General features: G+C 42.2%; 1 protein-coding gene across 7 annotated transcripts in view; it reads right to left on the bottom strand.

The window, feature by feature from the left end:
* The window catches only part of TBC1D1 (TBC1 domain family member 1), a 217,791-nt gene that overhangs the window by 72,567 nt on the left and 126,182 nt on the right, over positions 1–19,042 (bottom strand). For 3 of the 7 annotated variants that reach the window (XM_036852788.1, XM_036852794.1, XM_036852795.1), the window contains 6 exons: positions 14,001–14,111; positions 8,883–9,011; positions 7,076–7,162; positions 3,290–3,570; positions 988–1,149; positions 37–156 (listed from right to left, as the gene is read on the bottom strand). In XM_036852788.1, the coding sequence (XP_036708683.1) occupies positions 37–156; positions 988–1,149; positions 3,290–3,570; positions 7,076–7,162; positions 8,883–9,011; positions 14,001–14,111 (890 nt within the window). The remainder of the gene's footprint in view (positions 1–36; positions 157–987; positions 1,150–3,289; positions 3,571–7,075; positions 7,163–8,882; positions 9,012–14,000; positions 14,112–19,042) is intronic. The other 4 variants (XM_036852789.1, XM_036852790.1, XM_036852793.1 and 1 more) reach the window with 4 other exon arrangements.

The raw sequence follows: 19,042 nt of genomic DNA on the forward strand, positions 1-19,042 counted from the left end.
TTCTACCCAGATTGATATATCTAAATTAAACTCTACCTTTTTGTGTTCATAAAGTCAGAGGTGTTATTTTCATCTACAGGAGCCAGAAATTTTAGAAAATTTGGCACAGAGGAAGAAGAATGAAGTTTTTTCCGCAGGGCATTACGGTAGGAGATGCTGAGAGTGTGGTTGAAAAAAGAGTTTAGGATAAAGAAACAAACACACAAAGTATAAAACATAACCTTCAAAACAGAAGAAACATTTTATAGTTCTAAGGCTAAGGAAACTAAAGCGGGTAAGAAATCAAAAAGAGTTTACAAATGAGATTTAACTTTCATTTTTAGTCAATAAACTTCTATTACTTTAAATGAATGGAATCAATGAACTAATTAACAAACATCAGTCCAGTTACACAAGATGAATAAATTCTAAAGATGTGCTGTGCAACATTGTGTCTACAGTTACAACACTCTGCCCATAGTTAGTAATACCGTGAACACGCAAAAAATTTGTTAAGAGGGTAGATCTCATGTTAAGCGTTCTGACCAAAATAAAAACAAAACCACAACAATAAAAAATTCAGTCCATCATCCAAAATGACTCCTTCCTTCCAAAGTAGAAAAATAATTTGCCTAAATTAATGAGGAAATTTCTGATATGGCACAAATCGCAATGTATATGATCAAGCACATTGCTGTTAACGTGTGTGTGTGTGTGTGTGTGTACACTAGCGCAGGGGAATGTGAAAATAAGTATATAAAAAATAATTTGCCATCAAGACTGTTTTCATAATAATTTTGAGGGAATTAATCAATAGTAAAATTAAGTAGATTCAAATGATAGACTGAAAATAGGAAAACCAAAACCAGACAAGCACACACACACACACACACACACACACACACAAGCGGTGGCCCCGGGGTCCTTGTGTAGACATTCAGCACACTCTCTCTGCGTGAGCATCCCGGGAAGACGAACGACACTGAACTTGCCATGCGGGTGGCTCACCTCTTCGGCACAGCATTGCCACTCTGTTCTCCACTTGGGTAATGTTTGAGGTACTTAAAAAAATTGGGCGAGGAGGCGGAGGGGGTAAGACGAGGTGGAGGAGCAGGAGCTGAAGACTGACCTGAGCCACTTTTAGACTCGCCAACAGGTGGATGATTCCCACTAAATAGCAATTAGAGAGAAAGCAGGGGAGTTAGAGTAAAAGGGGGGGACGGCACCGCACAGGAAACGCAGAGGACACACGGAGGAAACAGGAACTGTCACAGTTAGAGGGTGCTCTCCTCTTCTGCGCCCTAATTCCGGCTGGCAAAGGCAGCTCTCAGTCAAGAGGGCACTGTGAAAGGTCCCTCTTGATCACTTCCCACATGCCTATGTGCGCAAGAGACCCGTTTCCTCTACTCCTTTCTTAGGATCTGATGGGGGAAAAATTTTTTTTAATTAAAACAAAAGCAAAGGAAAGCAAAACAAAATCCAGAGTTTTAGAAATACATCTCTCTTCAAAATGAACAATAACCTGCCTTGAATGTCCAAGTTCCATTTCCTGTGCATAAGTGAGCAGAGTTCATGAGGGGGGAGCAAAGCAAAAGAGGCATGCTGGGGGGCGGGGGAGGAGGGGGAGGACGGTACCACGCCCCCTCATCACCCGCGCCCCGCAGGACCCTTTAGAAAGCTGCTTTCTTAGGAGAGAAGGGAAATGGACTGTCAGGGACTTCTCATTTCCTGCCACCTCTGGCTTGTGTGAAACAGTGGGCTTATTAGCAAGAGGACTAGAAATCTCCAGACAGGAAAAGTTCCATTATCACTAATATGCCAGAAAAAGAGGGGTGGGAGCCAGTGCAGAGGCAGAATAAAACGAGTGTGCGCGCAGGGTTTTAAGAAACGTGACAAGAACCCACAAAGCCTCAAACAAACTATGCTTGCCTCCAAAACATCACAGAATTGAATATTAGCTTCTGAAGCATGTCCTGCTTTGGGATCACAATTATCCAGCCAAATTCCAAAGAACCATCATAACTATTTTCAATGGCGTACGGAAAACAGAGCTGAGCGGCTCTACTAGCTTGTTTGAGATCGCTAGCACGTGTCACTGCTTCACCAGCAACACCCCAACACCCACCCCCATGTGGACTCTCCCTCATCTGTGCAGGGCCTGCACCGAGACACACGTCCTGGCTTCTGTTGTCACCAAAATCAGGCAGCAGCTGCACACAGGTGTGGCCTACTTCATCCTTCTACAGTGAGGAGTTTTAAAATATTTTTAAAGTGATTTTTTTTTTAATTTTATTTATTTGTTTATTTATTTTTTGGCTACGTTGGGTCTTCGTTTCTGTGCGAGGGCTTTCTCTAGTTGCGGCGAGCAGGGGCCACTCTTCATCGCGGCGCGCGGGCCTGTCACTATCGCGGCCTCTCCTGTTGCGGAGCACAGGCTCCAGACGCACAGGCTCAGTAGTTGTGGCGCACGGGCTTAGTTGCTCGGCGGCATGTGGGATCTTCCCAGACCAGGGCTCGAACCCGTGTCCCCTGCATTGGCAGGCAGATTCTCAACCACTGCGCCACCAGGGAAGCCCCTAAAGTGATTTTTAAACATACCTCTGTGTCCATTCATGGTCTCTGACACTTGGAGTCAAATTAATTGCCAAAGGACCCCAGAAGGAGGCGGGAGAACTTCTAGTACTGCTTACCCAGCTCTATAGCCAGGAAATCCCAACTGCTCACTGGAGCCCAATTATTAAAATTAGTAAATCTTGTTCGAAGAATCCAGAACTCTCACATTGGAGGAGGTTTTAGAGACCACCTATTGTGTCATACAGTGTCAACTGTGTCATACAGTGAAGTGAAGTAACTTTGCCCGGGTCACAGACGGCTTGGGACAGAGCTAGGACAGAGGCCCCGGCATCACTGCGCTTCTCACCGGGGCCTCCAAATGAGCAGACTCACCTGACTGCTCACTCGCTACTTCCCTCCAGGCCAGAGGCAGAGCGCACAGGTCAGGGCTGCCTCTCACTGTGTGCAGAGGGACCATTCTGCATCTTAGGGGCCATTTCTGCTCGTCTTACCTGCTTCCTCACCATACTTGCACTTGAACAGGTAACAAGCATCTCTTACATCTACATATTTCCCAAGGGAGGAAGACGGGAGGAACATGTCACTGCTTCGAGTTTTACCTTTTTAAGCCAAGAGTGAAACCTGACTCAGGTTTCCCTTTTCACCCAACAGACATGCCTGGGATGCACATACCTGGTTAGTAACAGACATGCCCCAGCCATTTAGACAACAAATCTACATTTTCAACAAATCTTACTTTCGTTCATGAGGCGTCTCTGTGCTCACTGAGTGATACCTCACAAGTTTCCTTTGCGAGACCCCTGGAGACCCCCGTGCCGGCTGCAGAGGTTCCTGGCGTTCCACGGGGACGTGACTCAGAGTGTTGGCGCGCCTTCTGAAGCCCTGCTGGGGTGAGAGCAGGGCTGGCTCTTCCGCGGGGTGGCTCTCTGAGTCACTGGACAGGTCATCCGAGGAGCCAAGGAGTCTGAAGGAGCTCTCAGAGATGGGCAAGGCCTCCTTTTCACACACAGACGGCTCCTGGCAGCAGGCAGACAGCAGATCAGACACAAGGCAAGGCACTTGTGGGACTTACAGATCTCTAATTCCAGCTGCAGGAAAACATTTCAAAATGTAGGCACATCTTCTGATCGCAGTGCCATCTAGAGGCCACCAAGAGTATACGGCGATAAAGGCCCACTAAATGCCTGCTCCCCGGAGACAAAACGTTAGTGTGCAGGACAAATGGGGAAACTGTCCAAGTGCAAGTGTGAAGCACATAAATTATAACCAGTAACTGCCCTAAGCAAAGCTGAAATAGTTCTCTTTCTAGAAAAGAGAGCTCTTTACTACTGCCTATAACAAGTATAGCGAGTGCTGTGTAACTTGTCTGCACAGTTTAAACAAATCAAGTTCTTTATCTTGGCCAAGTGTGTTCATACATGTGATAGCCACATTTTATGGCTCTCTCTGAATTTGATCTAATGTTTGGATTTAACTTGGTAATCTTGAGTGTTAAAAATTACATCCTATATTATTCTTAGATATGGAAAATCTCTCTCTAGGCACTTATTGACATGATTCAGGGCAAATCACTTAACTTCTTCCTGCACCTCAATTTCCTCATCTGTAAAAGGGTAGAGTGAAAATTTATCTCACCAGGTTTCAGAATTAAGCAAGCTAATACAACTAAAAGTACTTGTCTGATGTTAAATGTTATATAAATATGTTATTGTCTTATTAGGCACTCAGTGAATTTCCTGAGTGGGTACTCAAACATTTGTTGAGAATCATGACAATATTCTAATATCGTAGGCTCTCAAGATGCATACTTTTTCAAAGGAATGAACTACCACCACTCATGCTTAGCACTGCACGCCCAGGACGTGGTGGGGGCCAATATATTTTTCTCAAATCAAAAAATATAAAATAACTGATGTGTATAAAATTGATGACTAATAAGAACCTGCTGTATTAAAAAAAAAAATATATATATATATATATATATAAAACATAAGAAGTGTACCAGCTTGTCCCTACTGAAATTACTAGAAGGGATGAATAAATCAACATGAAAAGAGCAAAAAGGAATGAATGCATCTAATAACGGTGGACTGGAAAATCTAAATTCCACCTGTTCATTTGACCTGCAGTTGAGTGTCTCTTAGATGATAGGTATTAAGGATTTTAATTTTAAAAAATTAAATTTATGTTTATTGAGGAGAAAGGTTATATACACTTAATTTTGTAGGAATTAGATTTAAAAAGCTTAATTCCCAACACATTATGAAATGTTAATTAAACAGTAACTTAAATTTTTCATTCTTCAGGACTCTACAGTTACCAAGATTCTTTTAATTTAAGGATTCAAAAATGTGTTTAAGACAATTCATCAAGCAATCTCCATCAGGCAAACCTGTTCATCTCAACTCTCATTAACGTCCTTCCAAATTATGTGGAAGAGCTAACCCTTAGCCTCATCTAACACCTGAAAGGGCCACTGAATGTTCAGCTTCTTTGCTTCCAGAAGATCAATTTATTGGAAGAGATCCAATTACATAAAAGCACACTTTTACAACAGTTTCTCAACGTCAGGATGAACAAACGATGTAAAGAAGTGCATGTAGCCACACATACAATATACACAAATAGGTTCTGAAAAGCTGCATTTCCCTTAGAATTACCCTAGAAATTCAAACCATGTGTATATTCCTAGATCTGTGATTTGAAGAAGAATAAAAAAAAAAGCAATAAGACTTACTGGAAAAGTCACTTGAGTGACATGAATTTCTTCACAGCATCTTTATTGGAACTAATCTGGAACACCCTCTTCCCTGTCCACTTCCACGGGTGCAATTCCTATACTTTCCCCAAGATCTATCAAAAGCACTACTGCTCCCCTCTCCAAGCTTTCTCTGGTTCCACTGACCAAAAATAGCTCCCCTTCCTCTTGCTCCTGTGACAGCTAAGCTACCATGGCTCTTATTTGAACTCAGGCTCACAGCTACTCTATTCGATGCTGGTATATCTGTCGCCTCTCCTACCAGATGAGTTCCTTCCTGCAGGGTAGAAGCTCTGTCTTTTTCATCTGTATCCAGCAGATAAAAAAAAACCAAAACACTTCCAAACTTCAAATGAATTGTGGGTAGAATCAGTATGGAGGAGATGGAGGGCAGATGACCCTACATTCCACTAAATTCTAACTTAGAAAATCATATTCAGGGCATTCCCTGGTGGTCCAGTGGTTAGGACTCCACACTTCCACTGCCTAGGGCGTGGGTTCAATCCCTGGTCAGGGAACTAAGATCCCGCAAGCCACACAGCACGGACGCCCCGCCCCCCCAAAAAAAATCATATTCAGAAGACTGGGGTCTAGGGACTTGCTCCCCTAAGTGGGTCCACAGACCAGCGGCATCAACATCACCTTGGAGCTTGTCAGAAATTGGCCATTTCAGGAATCACCCCAGGCCTACTGAATCAGAATCTGCATTTTAACCAGATCCCATTAAACATGCACCTTAGAAATTGAGAAAGCACTCAACTGAGGCAGTGTTTCTCACACTATAGGCTGTAACACATTGGTAGGCAGTGATATCAATTTCGTGGTCTGCCACAAACTTTTTAAAGCAATAGCAAATACCAGTATGTATCACATGTTTACAGTAAACATCATTTTGTGAAATCTTATTTTCATTTTATCTGTGAGCATGTAGGTATGTGTGTTTCTGAACTAGTTTGCAACGTTAAATGTGTAAATTACTGTTGGTCTGGTCTAAAAACTTTGAAAGCCACATGCCCAGGAGGAAGCGCAGAAGAACTTTGATTCCTGTGGTAAGGAGCTGGCCTCCACGACAACTCCCCTTCTTTCCATCCCAGGGCACTCTGACATCCCCAGCACAAAACCCGAAATCCACTTTTCTGGTGGTTAAAAAGTTGAACTAACTAGGTTTAAGTACAGTTCTATGTTTAGCAAGCAAGAAATTAAAACAAGGACATAGACACAGGTCTGCTACCAAAGAGAACTGCTGGCTTGCTCACCAGCACAAAACTGTGCTTGGTGGCATATGCGAGGGGTGAGGCCTATTTATAAAAATAGTGATGTTTAATTATAATCATAGAGTCAGGCAGAGGACAGAGTAAGTTTCAGGAATTTAAGGTGCATACTTCTCATAATTCGTAAATCCACGTTTGAGGTTTTCCCAATTTAAATTATTTTTAATATTTCATTTAGATTTCATTGGAAAACCTACTAAAGAAAGAAATCCATTGATCACTTGTGATTAATTAGATCTCAGTGGCCTGAAATTGTGCTTTTACCTCTTTGCTTATGGAATAGCCCTCTGTTTTGGTATGTACAACTTTTTGGCTAGAGTAGAACTGCACAACCAGCCCTCCACCTGCATTATGAAGTCCGGAAGCACCAAATTTTTCATGATTGGAGCTATAAGGCTTCTTTTGTTCCTTCTGATAGGCCCGGTATATAGGAGATGAGCAAGACCCACTTGCTGGTTTCTTCAGGGTGTCATATAAAAAACAATGTGCTTACTTTGCTGGCGTTACTTAATGTGCTAGACACGGAGCTGTCCAGATCCAGACTGGCGGAGTGCTCCTGGAGGCCTCTGGCTTTATTACCCTACGGAAAGAAAAGCAGTCGAGTTATGATCCCTGAGGCTTTTGTAAAGGCATCTGCTAGAAGCAACCTGGTCTATTTAAATAAGTTCAGGAAAAGTGCATCTACTGAGAAACTCTGCTGAGCACATATGTGCACGAAGACAATCAACATTTCTGTCTTTTTTTTTTTTTTTAACCAAACTAAATGTTCCAAAGCACCTTGTGGGTTAGTCATTTGGCAGGGATGATGGGCAGAAGAGACAACGTGTCTAGAAGAAAAGCAAACGCTGAAGTGCGCACACTCAACAACAGAGTCCCCCCTCTGAGTCACACGGTGTCATGACCCGCCAGCCTATGACACACAAACCACAATCTCTCGGTCTGGGAGCTCTCAAAGGCAGCCCCACCCCAGTTCTGGTTTTGTAAATGAACTGCTTTTAATTATCTGTAAGGCTGCTGTTGAAATTCTCAGAAACAGCTTCATACAAAATAAAATTTATAACAAAAAAAAATGTTTCAAATGGGGTGGTTCATGAAATAAAAGATAACTATAAGAAGATACTGCAAGCTCCAGAAAGGTGTGAAACTTTGAGAGAAAACAGAACTTCTATTTCTTCGAAGTGCCATCAAGGTATTTACACTCACGCTGGGGTTGGCGTGGTGGGGTGCGGGGGTTGGTAGTAATTTCTTAAAGAACTCCCAGATCAGTACATACGTATACTCTGTTCTCCCTATAGAGCTGCAGGCCACAAATTTTTTCCGTAAAGGGCCAGATAATAAATCTCTTATGCTTTGTGGACCATATGGTATCCGTGGCAAGTACTCAACTCTGCAGAAAAGCAGCCTTAGACAACAGGTGAATGAATTGATGTGTCTGTGTTTCAATAAAACTCTATTTACAAAAACAGGAGGTGAATGGTATTTGATCCAAGGGCCACAGTTTGCAGATCCTGCTATAAACAGTTTCAGACACATAACAATAGCAGCTAACGATAACAATTTTTTTATGATGTAATCAGAATTTTTATTTATTTATTTAAATTTGTTTATTTATTTATGTATTTTATTTTTGGCTGCGTTGGGTCTTCGTTGCTGCACGCGGGCTTTCTCTAGTTGAGGCGAGCGGGGGCTACTCTTCGTTGCGGTGCTCAGGTTTCTCATTGCAGTGGCTTCTCTTGTTGCAGAGCATGGGCTCTAGGCGCACGGGCTTCAGTAGTTGTGGCTCGCCGCCTCAGTCGTTGTGGCTCGCAGGCTCTAGAGCGCAGGCTCAGTAGTCGTGGCGCACGGGCTTAGTTGCTCCCCGGCATGTGGGATCTTCCCGGACCAGGGCTCGAACCCGTGTCCCCTGCATTGGCAGGCAGATTCTTAGCCACTGCACCACCAGGGAAGTCTCACAATAACAATTTTTAAACTGTACCTAGTGACACTAGGGAGAATGGAACCCACACCTAGGTGTATCTAATCCATGCTCTTTACAGGGACTGGCCAACAAATAACATTCTTTTGGGAGACAAAAATTCCATAGAATACAAAAGAGTAGAGAACATTTTTTAACCCAGACCAAGTTAAAAACTGAATTTTCAGTGTAGATAACATTTTTCTAACACTGAGAAGACACCAAAAAAGGTTTTATCCTTCTAAACTTTATGATGAACACTGATGGAACGAAAGCAAAGAACTGAATTTCATGTTCTCTCAAAAAAAGTGATTTAACTTAAACTAGGAGGAATTATGCCACTTACCCGGGACAAAATACTTTCTAAAGACTCCGTTAAAGATCTCTTCGCTTTGATTTTCAGCATATCTAGCCTAAATCGAGTGGCACTAGATGGTAATTCACTTGCAATATTCTCCGCTGCAATCTGTGATGTCTAAAAAGTGAAACAATGGAAAATTAAGTCACTTAGATCTTCCTTCCCTCCTTCTTTCCTTCCTTTTTAAAGGACTGAAAAATCTCTAGAATGCATCTTTTTGACCTCAGGTCATATTCTTTCTGTGACCTCTTCTCATCTGCTCCTTGGTGACATGACTTCAAGTCCAGGAAATAATTTTGCCTCAAAGAGTTGCTTTGCCTACTCCAAACAAAATAAGGAAAAGTGCTTAGAAACTAATCAGTTAACAAAGCAGTTTAGAGCTTGGGCTCTGCGGCTGGATCAGAGATATGTCATTCACTAGCTGTGGCCTCGAGCAAGTCACTTACTTTCTCTGAGCCACAATTTGGTCTTCTGTAAATTGAGATCAACCTCACAATCTAACCATAGTGCTATGTTGTGAGATTAAAACAGGTAAAGCATGTAAAACGTTGGGCACAGCTTCTGGCACAAAGGTAGCTATGATTAGCTTTTCAAAGTAAAGTAACAATTTACTTTTGGGGGCATTTCAGAGGGTGAGACAAAATAAATCTAATCAACTGAAGAATCCATCCTCTCTGCCTACACTAATCCCTTCATCCCCTTCTACAGAGTTCTGTCTTTTTCCTCTCTCCCACCTATTGTTTCCATCATCCCATTCATTCTCCTCTGCAACCAAGTCTCTCCCTTAACTGACCAGTAACATGAAACTGACAACATAAAAGTTTGTTTGCCAATCACAAAATGAAGTTTAATGTTACTTATTAACAAAGAGGTATGCTTAAGAAAAACAAAAACAAAAAACCTCTGCTCTAGATTAAATTGTTTCTTCTATGGATTCTTACCTGAATGCTTCCTGCTAGATGATGATTTTGTTAGAAAAATACTCAACCGCATCCTCCATTACTCTAAACACCAACTATTCTTTGTTGTCGTTACATATGTCAAGCATACAGAAGAATGTGCAGATTAATACAGTAAATGCCTTCATACCACCTCCAGCTTTGGCCAAGTTAACATTGTGCAGGTGTTGAGAAGAACTGTGATGAGCACAGGCTCTGGCAGTCACTCAACAAATACTGACTAAGTTATGTAGCATGGGTGGATGCCTTACTAGTTGCAATTTGGTCCTGTGCAATCATTTCCCAAGAGTAAGAGCCTATCCAGACTCGAGTCAGCCTCTACAGCGAAAGGAATTACCCACAAAGAACCCTCAGGGGCCTGCATTTGACTCAATACCAGCTCACTCAAGAAGTTAAGAAACTGTAGACCTGCTTTCAAACTCAAAACCAAAGTTTTCATAAAAAAGAAGCATTTTGAATTGTTCTGATATATACAGAAAATACTGGCTAAAAGACTAGTAGAACGTAGTAGATCCTACATAGAAGAAAAACTGCACTTGTGTTTTTCTTTTTATAAACCAGGCCGTAAGAATGTCTATGTACTTAATTCAATGCTTCTTCTGCTCTCCTCTACCATCTAAAAAGGTTCTTTTCTATGTCTATCACCATAATTCAAATGTAATCTGAAAATAATTCACATTTAGAAAATAATTTGCATTTAGAAAATAACATATTCCTTGTTTATTTTAAACTAAGCATCTAGAAGTTTCTCCTTTGAAGATGATGCTGGTTCTTGGATAAGTTTCTAGTTTGGGGCTCTAGAGTGAATTTGTACTGCAGTCCTCACATTGCCCATCCCAAGACAGATGGGTAAACTCTAAGCATGAACGTTTGGAGCCAAGTTTTAAATTCTGAAGCTACAATGAAGTTCTCAGTTCAGAACCCACCATCCAGTAGTGTCACAATGTATCCACCATCAGCCTTATTCAGAATAACCAGCACCTAGAAATAGCTAAGGTGCCCATCAAAAGGAGAATGGAGAAACAAACTGTGCTATTGACACAATGGAATAAAAAGGAACATAATTACTGATTTATGAAGCAACAAGGACGAATATCAAAAACAATATCAAAAACATTATGCTAAGCGAAAGAAGCCAGAACTAAAAGAGAACATACTGTAATGATTCCATTTATAGAAAGTTCTAAAACAGGCAAAACGAATCTGTGGCAGAAAAAAAATCAAAACAGTGGTTGCCTGGGGGAGGGAAGGAGTGAAGACTGACTGGGTATGGGGGCACTTTCTGGCATGATGGAGATGTTCTATACCTTGATACGGGTCTGGGCTACCTAAATATATGAAATCCTCAAAACTCAACAAATGGTACACTCAAGATTTGTGCAACTTACTATATGTAAATGTTATCTCCAAAAAACTGTAAATAAATACTAAATTCTAATTAATGATATGCATACTGAAGTGTTTAGGGATCAAGAGTACTAGCATCAGAAACTTACTTTGAAAAGCATCAAAAATAAGGTGGAGTAATAGATGGATAGCTATACGGGAAAGCAAACATAACAAAACGTTTAAAATGGTTTCACCCAGATGGTGGGTATGTGAGTGTTCACTGTGTGATTCTTTCAACTTTTCTGTATGTTTGAAATTTTTTGTAATAAAATGTCAGAAAAAAAAAAAGAAAAAAAGAAAAACTTATCTACTGGATAACGGACCCAGACAAATCGATGAGTGGTTACATAACATTAGACTTTGTCAGTTAATCATTTTGCCCTTTAGGAGCTTAAGATAATGTCCTTGGACCTCAGACACGTGGGCTCCACACTGTCTAGCAAATGACTTGACCTCTGTTCCTCATGTCCCTGTCTCTAACATGGGTATTATACCACCTATCTCAAAAAAGTTTTTGTAGAAAAAAATGGAATAATTCATGGAGAGAATTAAAACTATACCTAGTACATGGGAAACATTCAATCAGTGGCAGTTGATTTAATATTATTAATTTTTGTACCAGCTCAGTGAATACAAGCAGAAATGACATGTCCATTGATTCAAACATGATACTCTCTAAACTTTATTAATTTATAGGTCTTTGCCCAAACTGAATCCTTTCCCATAAGATCAAAGGATTCATTCAGTTTGTTTTCCACTTTATGGAATGATTCCTCAGACAGGTATCCAACACTAACGCTTCAGTCTGAAAAGCATGTGCAGTGAGGCGTCACCACAGCTCTGAGAAGTACAGCCCTGAGACTGTGCTCATTGTCTTCCATCTACTTTTGAAGGCTGCTGGACACAGACCACAATTCTACCTCTCTCTAGGTCAAGTCAAAACACATTTTCAAAGGTTACAGGAATTTTTAGGAGCAATAAGAAGATAATGAAATCCATGTGGTTAGATTATCTGGTAGCAGAAAGTGAGAGCAGGAATCTATTGGTGAACTCTCAAAAGTTCATCTGATCGATCTATAAAGCAGCTGCGGCTCCGAAAAGCCGAACTCGGAGCCCAAGAGGGTGTCCAGCCTAGGGGACACCCAACTACTGCCCAGACACCAGTTCCACTTTGTGAGACTTGGTCTTCTTTACATTAAATTCTCTTTTCAAATGAAAAAAAAAAGAAATTAATATATTTCTTTACTGTACTAGTCTATGCCCAAATCATAAAGATACTACCCTGTTCCACAAAAATGAGATTGCATTTAGGGCAAAACTTTCCATCCACCATAAACACTTCATTCTCCTTTCTAGCCGTTATAAATTATTTCAAAATTATCAATTTCCTGTTGGAACAAGTTAGAGTGACTCAGGAAAGAGAAAATCAAAACATAGAATAACTATCAGTGACACAAGAGAAAAAAGGAAAGAAAATGAGAAAAGAAATGTGTTGAAAAGTGAACTAGGGAATTAACTGAAAACTTAGACTGGGTGGCCCATCCAAAAGTGAACAGGAGGATAACAGAACTTGCCCACTCTCTTAAGGGTACCGGCTGAGAAGGGAAGAAGGTCAACACACAAAGGCCAAAAACACAGTGTACTGATATTAGGGTCACAGCTAAGGGGCCCTAGAGTTGGCCGATGAAATTAAAAACAATGTTGGCCACTGTATGTGACCAGGAGTTCAGGAAAGGCACACAATTGCCAAAGCCAGCTGGAAAGCGGAAAGCAGAAAGAAAATGGGGAGAGTTGCTGTGTGTGCATCCAAGTAAAACTGCATCACGGTTACGTTACCAGAAAAGCAGAGGCTGTTTACTGGGAAAATAGCAAGAGGAGAGCACACAACTGAGCATTAAAACACCTTGAGAATAAGCACTCAGGAAGTATTCTTTTTTAAAAAAAAAAAAAAAAAGGCAATATACTTCTGGAAATTAAAGACTTTTTGAACATCCTTCACTGATTTTTCTCTAGGCTTTCTGGCCTAGCAGTAACTTAAACAAATATAAAATGCATGTTTAGAAGCTATAATGGTTATTATAAATTGACTTACAGAGAGTCCGAAAGAAATAGGAAAATGGTCCTGAATCCCAAACTCGAAGCTCTTCAAAGACAGAGCCCTGCAGGGCAGCCCCAGCCTCTGAGAGAGCACCCCTCACACAGAAAAGCTGAACAGAGCCGTGGAAAGAGAGGACAGGAGGCCAACTCTGCACCTCCAGCACATGAAGTGGAATTAACGGACGCTCCATATCTGAATAGCACGTAAACCAGGCTCATACTGTATGGGATTAATCAGTAGTGCTATCTTACATTCACATTGCATTTTTATTACAAAGAGCTTCCGGGCACTTTATGTAATTCTGAAGGCAGCTGTACAATGTCAGTCCCATTTTATCAAGGAGGAAGGTGAGGTGACAGGGACTGGCTCCCTGCAGGTCAAGGAGCTTTCCGTGTTAGCATCCACTCGTAAACTTCACTCTCGATGCTCTACACCAGTCCCCTCATCAGAGCAACTACTCTGCTCCCACCACAACGCAGACAGAAACTCTCCTCACCTTTTCTAAGCACAATCTAAATATTCCCCAGTTTCCCCTACATGTGTAACAAATGAAAATAAAATTCAGGGAGAAAAAGAAGTTTCAGAGCTTCAGAAAATCCTCAACACTCTGTTTTACACAGTGTCCTGGTAAAATTTTAAGAAGAGAGAAAAATGCCATACCTGCTTTATCTCCCCAACATGGACGTGAACTTTTTGTTTCTCTTCGTATAAACATCTCAGGAAAGAAACAATCAGTTCATTCTCTCGCTGCTCATTTCTTGGTCTCAATTTCTTAATGAAAAAAAAAGAATATATTACATTAATTTTTAATTGTCGCCAAAACTGCTAACCCATCCCTTTGAAAATGCTAAGAAGCTTCCATTCATCGACTAGTGCTTTTACCCAATGACCTCACTAGGGGGCACCAATGATCCTACAACTGGAGATAATTTTTAAAAAGAAACAGATAAGGAAGCCAGTGGGCCAGATTTAGCCTCTGACCTCTGATGTCCTTATACCTAAAATAAACATTTCACATCAGATAGAGGCATAGTCAAAATATTTAATAAACAGTCTTAAAAACGTAAGAAAAGGACAAAAATCTGTGTAAACACCCAGAGGTCAAGAGCCACAATGGTTACTTATTTATAAACTCTTACGGTTAGAGAACTGGAAAGGAAACCAGCAACGGGATCCAGGGCCATGGTTCCTTCCACATGTCAAACATGTTCATCATGAAGCACTTTCTGGAAGCCCCACAAGGCATACACTTGCACACAAAATTTCATGGCATGGACTCAATTTTTTTCCTCTGGTTTTTAAAAAATGATTTGTATGCCTTTTATTTTTCACACAAGGTAGTGGCAAAGCACACTGGACTAGAAATCAGGTCATGTAAGTTCAAGGTGCTGCCTAGAAGTGAGAAGCCAAAGGCTTGTCATTTAAGCTTAGCTTCTCTGTCTGTTCAAATGAAGATTATGCACGAAATACACTCCAAGGTCTTTTCCAGCCCCAAATTCTTTGGATTTGAAATACCAGAGTTCATGTTTAGAAGACCATCTAATTTAATGTATTCAAGTATTTTCCCTGAATATGAAGAAAACAAAACTGAATTACTCTGGAGATTCACAAAGTTTCTGGTCTATAAACTCTAGAAAAATATCTTTTTTTTATAATGACAGTTATCCATTGCCCTGCTCCTCCTCCTCCCTCCCTACTCCAAACCTCTAGCCTGCCCTTTAAATCAAAGTCAGGGTGTCTAATAAATGGATCAATTACACAAGCATCCGAGTCCGGGTCAATGCCGTTCTTGGCAGCCCAGCTGACTAAGGAACAATTTTACCCCTCATGTCACAGACTAGAAGCAGAGGTAACACTAACCGAGACCTTCTAACATTCCTCTCTTAAAGACAAAGATCATTTTAAATACGTTGTTCCTGTTACTCAAGGAAACGATAGTAAATGATTAGAAGAGGTTGTTTTCAATGAGGACTTCCTGTTCTTTCAAATTTCAGATTTAAGGATTAAATATTTTAAAGGTCAGAATAGATGCTCTGAATCTGGATGCCAAGCCATGAACCTTGATGTTATAAATTTTTACATGTTTTATGCAACACGTGGGTTGTTCCAGAGAAAGTTTCCATCAGATCTTCAAAAGAGGAAAGTGGTAGTCACGTACCACAATCCCAACTTAATTCTGCTGACCTTGGGACGGTTACAGATATACTGTGAGTCTAAAAGCCCCCAGAGGCAACAGGAACTCTCACTCATTGCTGGTGGGAACATGATATGGTTACAGCCACTCTGGGAGCCAGTTTGGCAGCTTCTTACAAAACTAACCATGTTCCCACCATGTGATCCAACAATCGTACTGCTTAGTATTCACTTGAATGAGTTGAAAATTTATGCCCATACAAAAGCCTGCACAAGAATGTGTATAGCAGCTTTATTCATAATTGCTAAAATTTAGAAGCAACCAGGTGTCTTTAAACAGGTGAATGGATAAACTGTGGTACATCCAATGAAAAAATATTACTCAGCACTAAAAAGAGCTATCAAACCATAAAAAGACATGGAGGAAGCTTAAATGCATATTGTTAAGGGAAAGAAGCCCAACTGAAAAGGCTACACAAACAGTATGATTCCAACTGTGTAACATTCTGGAAAAGACAAACTATGGAGACAGTAAAAGATCAGTGGTTGCCTGGGGTTTGGAACGGAGGTGAGGGGTTGGGGGATAGTGAAAAGGTGGAGCATAGAGAATCTTTAGGGCAGTGAAACAATTCTGTACGATACTATAATGGTGGATACATGCCATCAAACACGTGTCAGAACCCACAGAACATACCACACCAAGAGTTAACCTTAATGTAAACTACAGACTTTTAATTACTAAAGATGTATCAATATTGGCTGATCAACTGTAATAAAGGTACCACACTAAGACAAGATATTAATAGGGGAAACTGGCTTGGGGGAGGGGCATGAGAAGGTTTATGGGAACTCTCTGTACTTCCACCCACTTTTTCTGTAAAACTAAAACTACTCTAAAAACTAAAGTACATATATATTTTAAAGTCCAGGAAAGAGAAGCAGGCAGGAATTACGAAGCCTCTGAGCAGGCACCCAAGAGCTGACCCACTCTTTCTTCTCCTATTCTTCAATCAAACCTTTGAGCTGCTCTCACAAGGAAATTTGTATTTTTCTTGGAGAAATTCTTCGCAATCACTTATTTCAACATATCAAAAAAGGCTAAGAATGCAGTAACAGGAGAGGAGCATCATTAATACATTCTCTTTTCCTCAACGTATACATGAAAGAAACTACTCGAATGGACAGAAAATGAGACTAAACAGCACAACGTACTACCACAGCTGCTGCCCAGACACTGCATCACGGAGCTCGTTAAACATCACAGGGGAGAGTCAGTGAGGCTGAGAAGACCATGTCTGTGGTGTCATACAAGGTCAAGAAATAAACCCTTTCTTAAAATAACTGAAACATGACTAGGGGCTACCCTGCCATTGAGTGAAAATGATTAGCAAGGTGTCATCTCCTGAGCGCCTCCCAGGGAACTTCACCATCCTGCAAAGGGACAAATCATTATTTCCTGAAGGTGATTTAACTTTATAAACATTCATGAGTCAGAGAGACAGGTCTGAGGAAAATAATGGGGAATGAAGTTGGATAACATCCCTTTGCAGTCAAAAATTAACTTGCTTATTACTCAAAGCTAACCTACGGAGTCAGGATGGTGGTCACCTGGGGCAGGACCAAGGGGGGTTCGGAGGGACTGGAAACGCTCTATTTCCTAATCTGCGTGCTGCTGCACAGGTGTATTCATCTTATAAAAATTCACCGACATACAGCCAGTATTTTATAATAACTATAGAGTATAACCTTTAAAAATTGTGAATCACTACGTTGCACACCTGAAATTTATGTAATATTATAAATCAACTATATCTCAAAAATTTTTTTTTATTTCATTGAACTATATACCACTGATTTGTGTGCTTTTCTATAGTTATATTTCATTTTTTAAAAGAGAACATTATAAAACAATTAATTGCCTGTTAAAAGCAACAAAGCCAATGTTGTTACGTGTTTCTTAACCTCATTTCTATGAGGGCGGGCCTATAAATTGGGTGTAGAATCAATTTGAAATCAATTTCTAACACTGCCTAATGAATACCAGAATGCTGAGAAAGCCTATGGTCTTCTGAGGAGTCTACTGAAAACGGCAGTGCTCACCTGGACTGCGGCCTGACATCTTTTTTTAAAAGTATAAAGAAATCTTGTAAGAAATAATTTTAAAACCATGGAAAAATCCAATTAAGCTGCTCTATATTCTGTACAAAGTAAAAAAAAATTCCTCCAACCACTTATCTTTAACTTGTGAAAAGTCACATTATTTAATCCGTTATTGACATCTACTGACTATAAATCTACTTGATTTACCTACTGAGTATTAATTAAGTCATTCCCTGAAATACACTCATTCAGATGAAGAGAATTCGACTTTGAGACAGTTTCTTTACTAGCCCAACACAGATTGAAAGCAACTTCTCCCTGAGGACGACCGATGTAGGCTCGGCACACTCAGCCGGCGGGGGACGCGGCACACTCAGCCGGCGGGGGACTCGGCACACTCAGCCGGCGGGGGACGCGGCACACTCAGCCGGCGGGGGACGCGGCACACTCAGCCGGCGGGGGACTCGGCACACTCAGCCGGCGGGGGACGCGGCACACTCAGCCGGCGGGGGGACGCGGCACACTCAGCCGGCGGGGGGACGCGGCACACTCAGCCGGCGGGGGGACTCGGCACACTCAGCCGGCGGGGGACTCGGCACACTCAGCCGGCGGGGGACTCGGCACACTCAGCCGGCGGGGGACGCGGCACACTCAGCCGGCGGGGGACGCGGCACACCCAGCCGGCGGGGGACTCGGCACACTCAGCCGGCGGGGGACGCGGCACACTCAGCCGGCGGGGGACTCGGCACACTCAGCCGGCGGGGGACGCGGCACACTCAGCCGGCGGGGGACGCGGCACACTCAGCCGGCGGGGGACTCGGCACACTCAGCCGGCGGGGGACGCGGCACACTCAGCCGGCGGGGGACTCGGCACACTCAGCCGGCGGGGGACGCGGCACACTCAGCCGGCGGGGGACGCGGCACACTCAGCCGGCGGGGGACTCGGCACACTCAGTCGGCGGGGGGACGCGGCACACTCAGCCGGCGGGGGGACGCGGCACACTCAGCCGGCGGGGGACGCGGCACACTCAGCCGGCGGGGGACTCGGCACACTCAGCCGGCGGGGGACTCGGCACACTCAGCCGGCGGGGGACGCGGCACACTCAGCCGGCGGGGGACGCGGCACACTCAGCTAGCGGGGACAGCACCTGGACAGAGCCAGACCCCCTCCGAGGGTCACCTTCTCATTCGCCCACTTCGACATGTTTGAAAAATGTACACTTCAAAAAGGTCCTAAACTAAAAAGTGGCTCTGCAGTGTCTTGAGTCCTCTTAGAAGGGTTAGCACACCCACACGCCCACCCGGCACCAAGTTCTCCTCACAGAGCTCAAACTCAAAGCTGGCTTATTTGCAGCAGTCATAATTCCCCAGCATCATCTGCACAGTAATTAATGATTTCTTTTTCTTTATGGTTCTGTTTGGGTTGCACTTTTTTTTTTTTTTGCATGAAACATTTATTTACAAAAACA

This window comes from Balaenoptera musculus, chromosome 5 (assembly GCF_009873245.2).
Source record: "Balaenoptera musculus isolate JJ_BM4_2016_0621 chromosome 5, mBalMus1.pri.v3, whole genome shotgun sequence".
Lineage (NCBI taxonomy): Eukaryota > Metazoa > Chordata > Mammalia > Artiodactyla > Balaenopteridae > Balaenoptera > Balaenoptera musculus.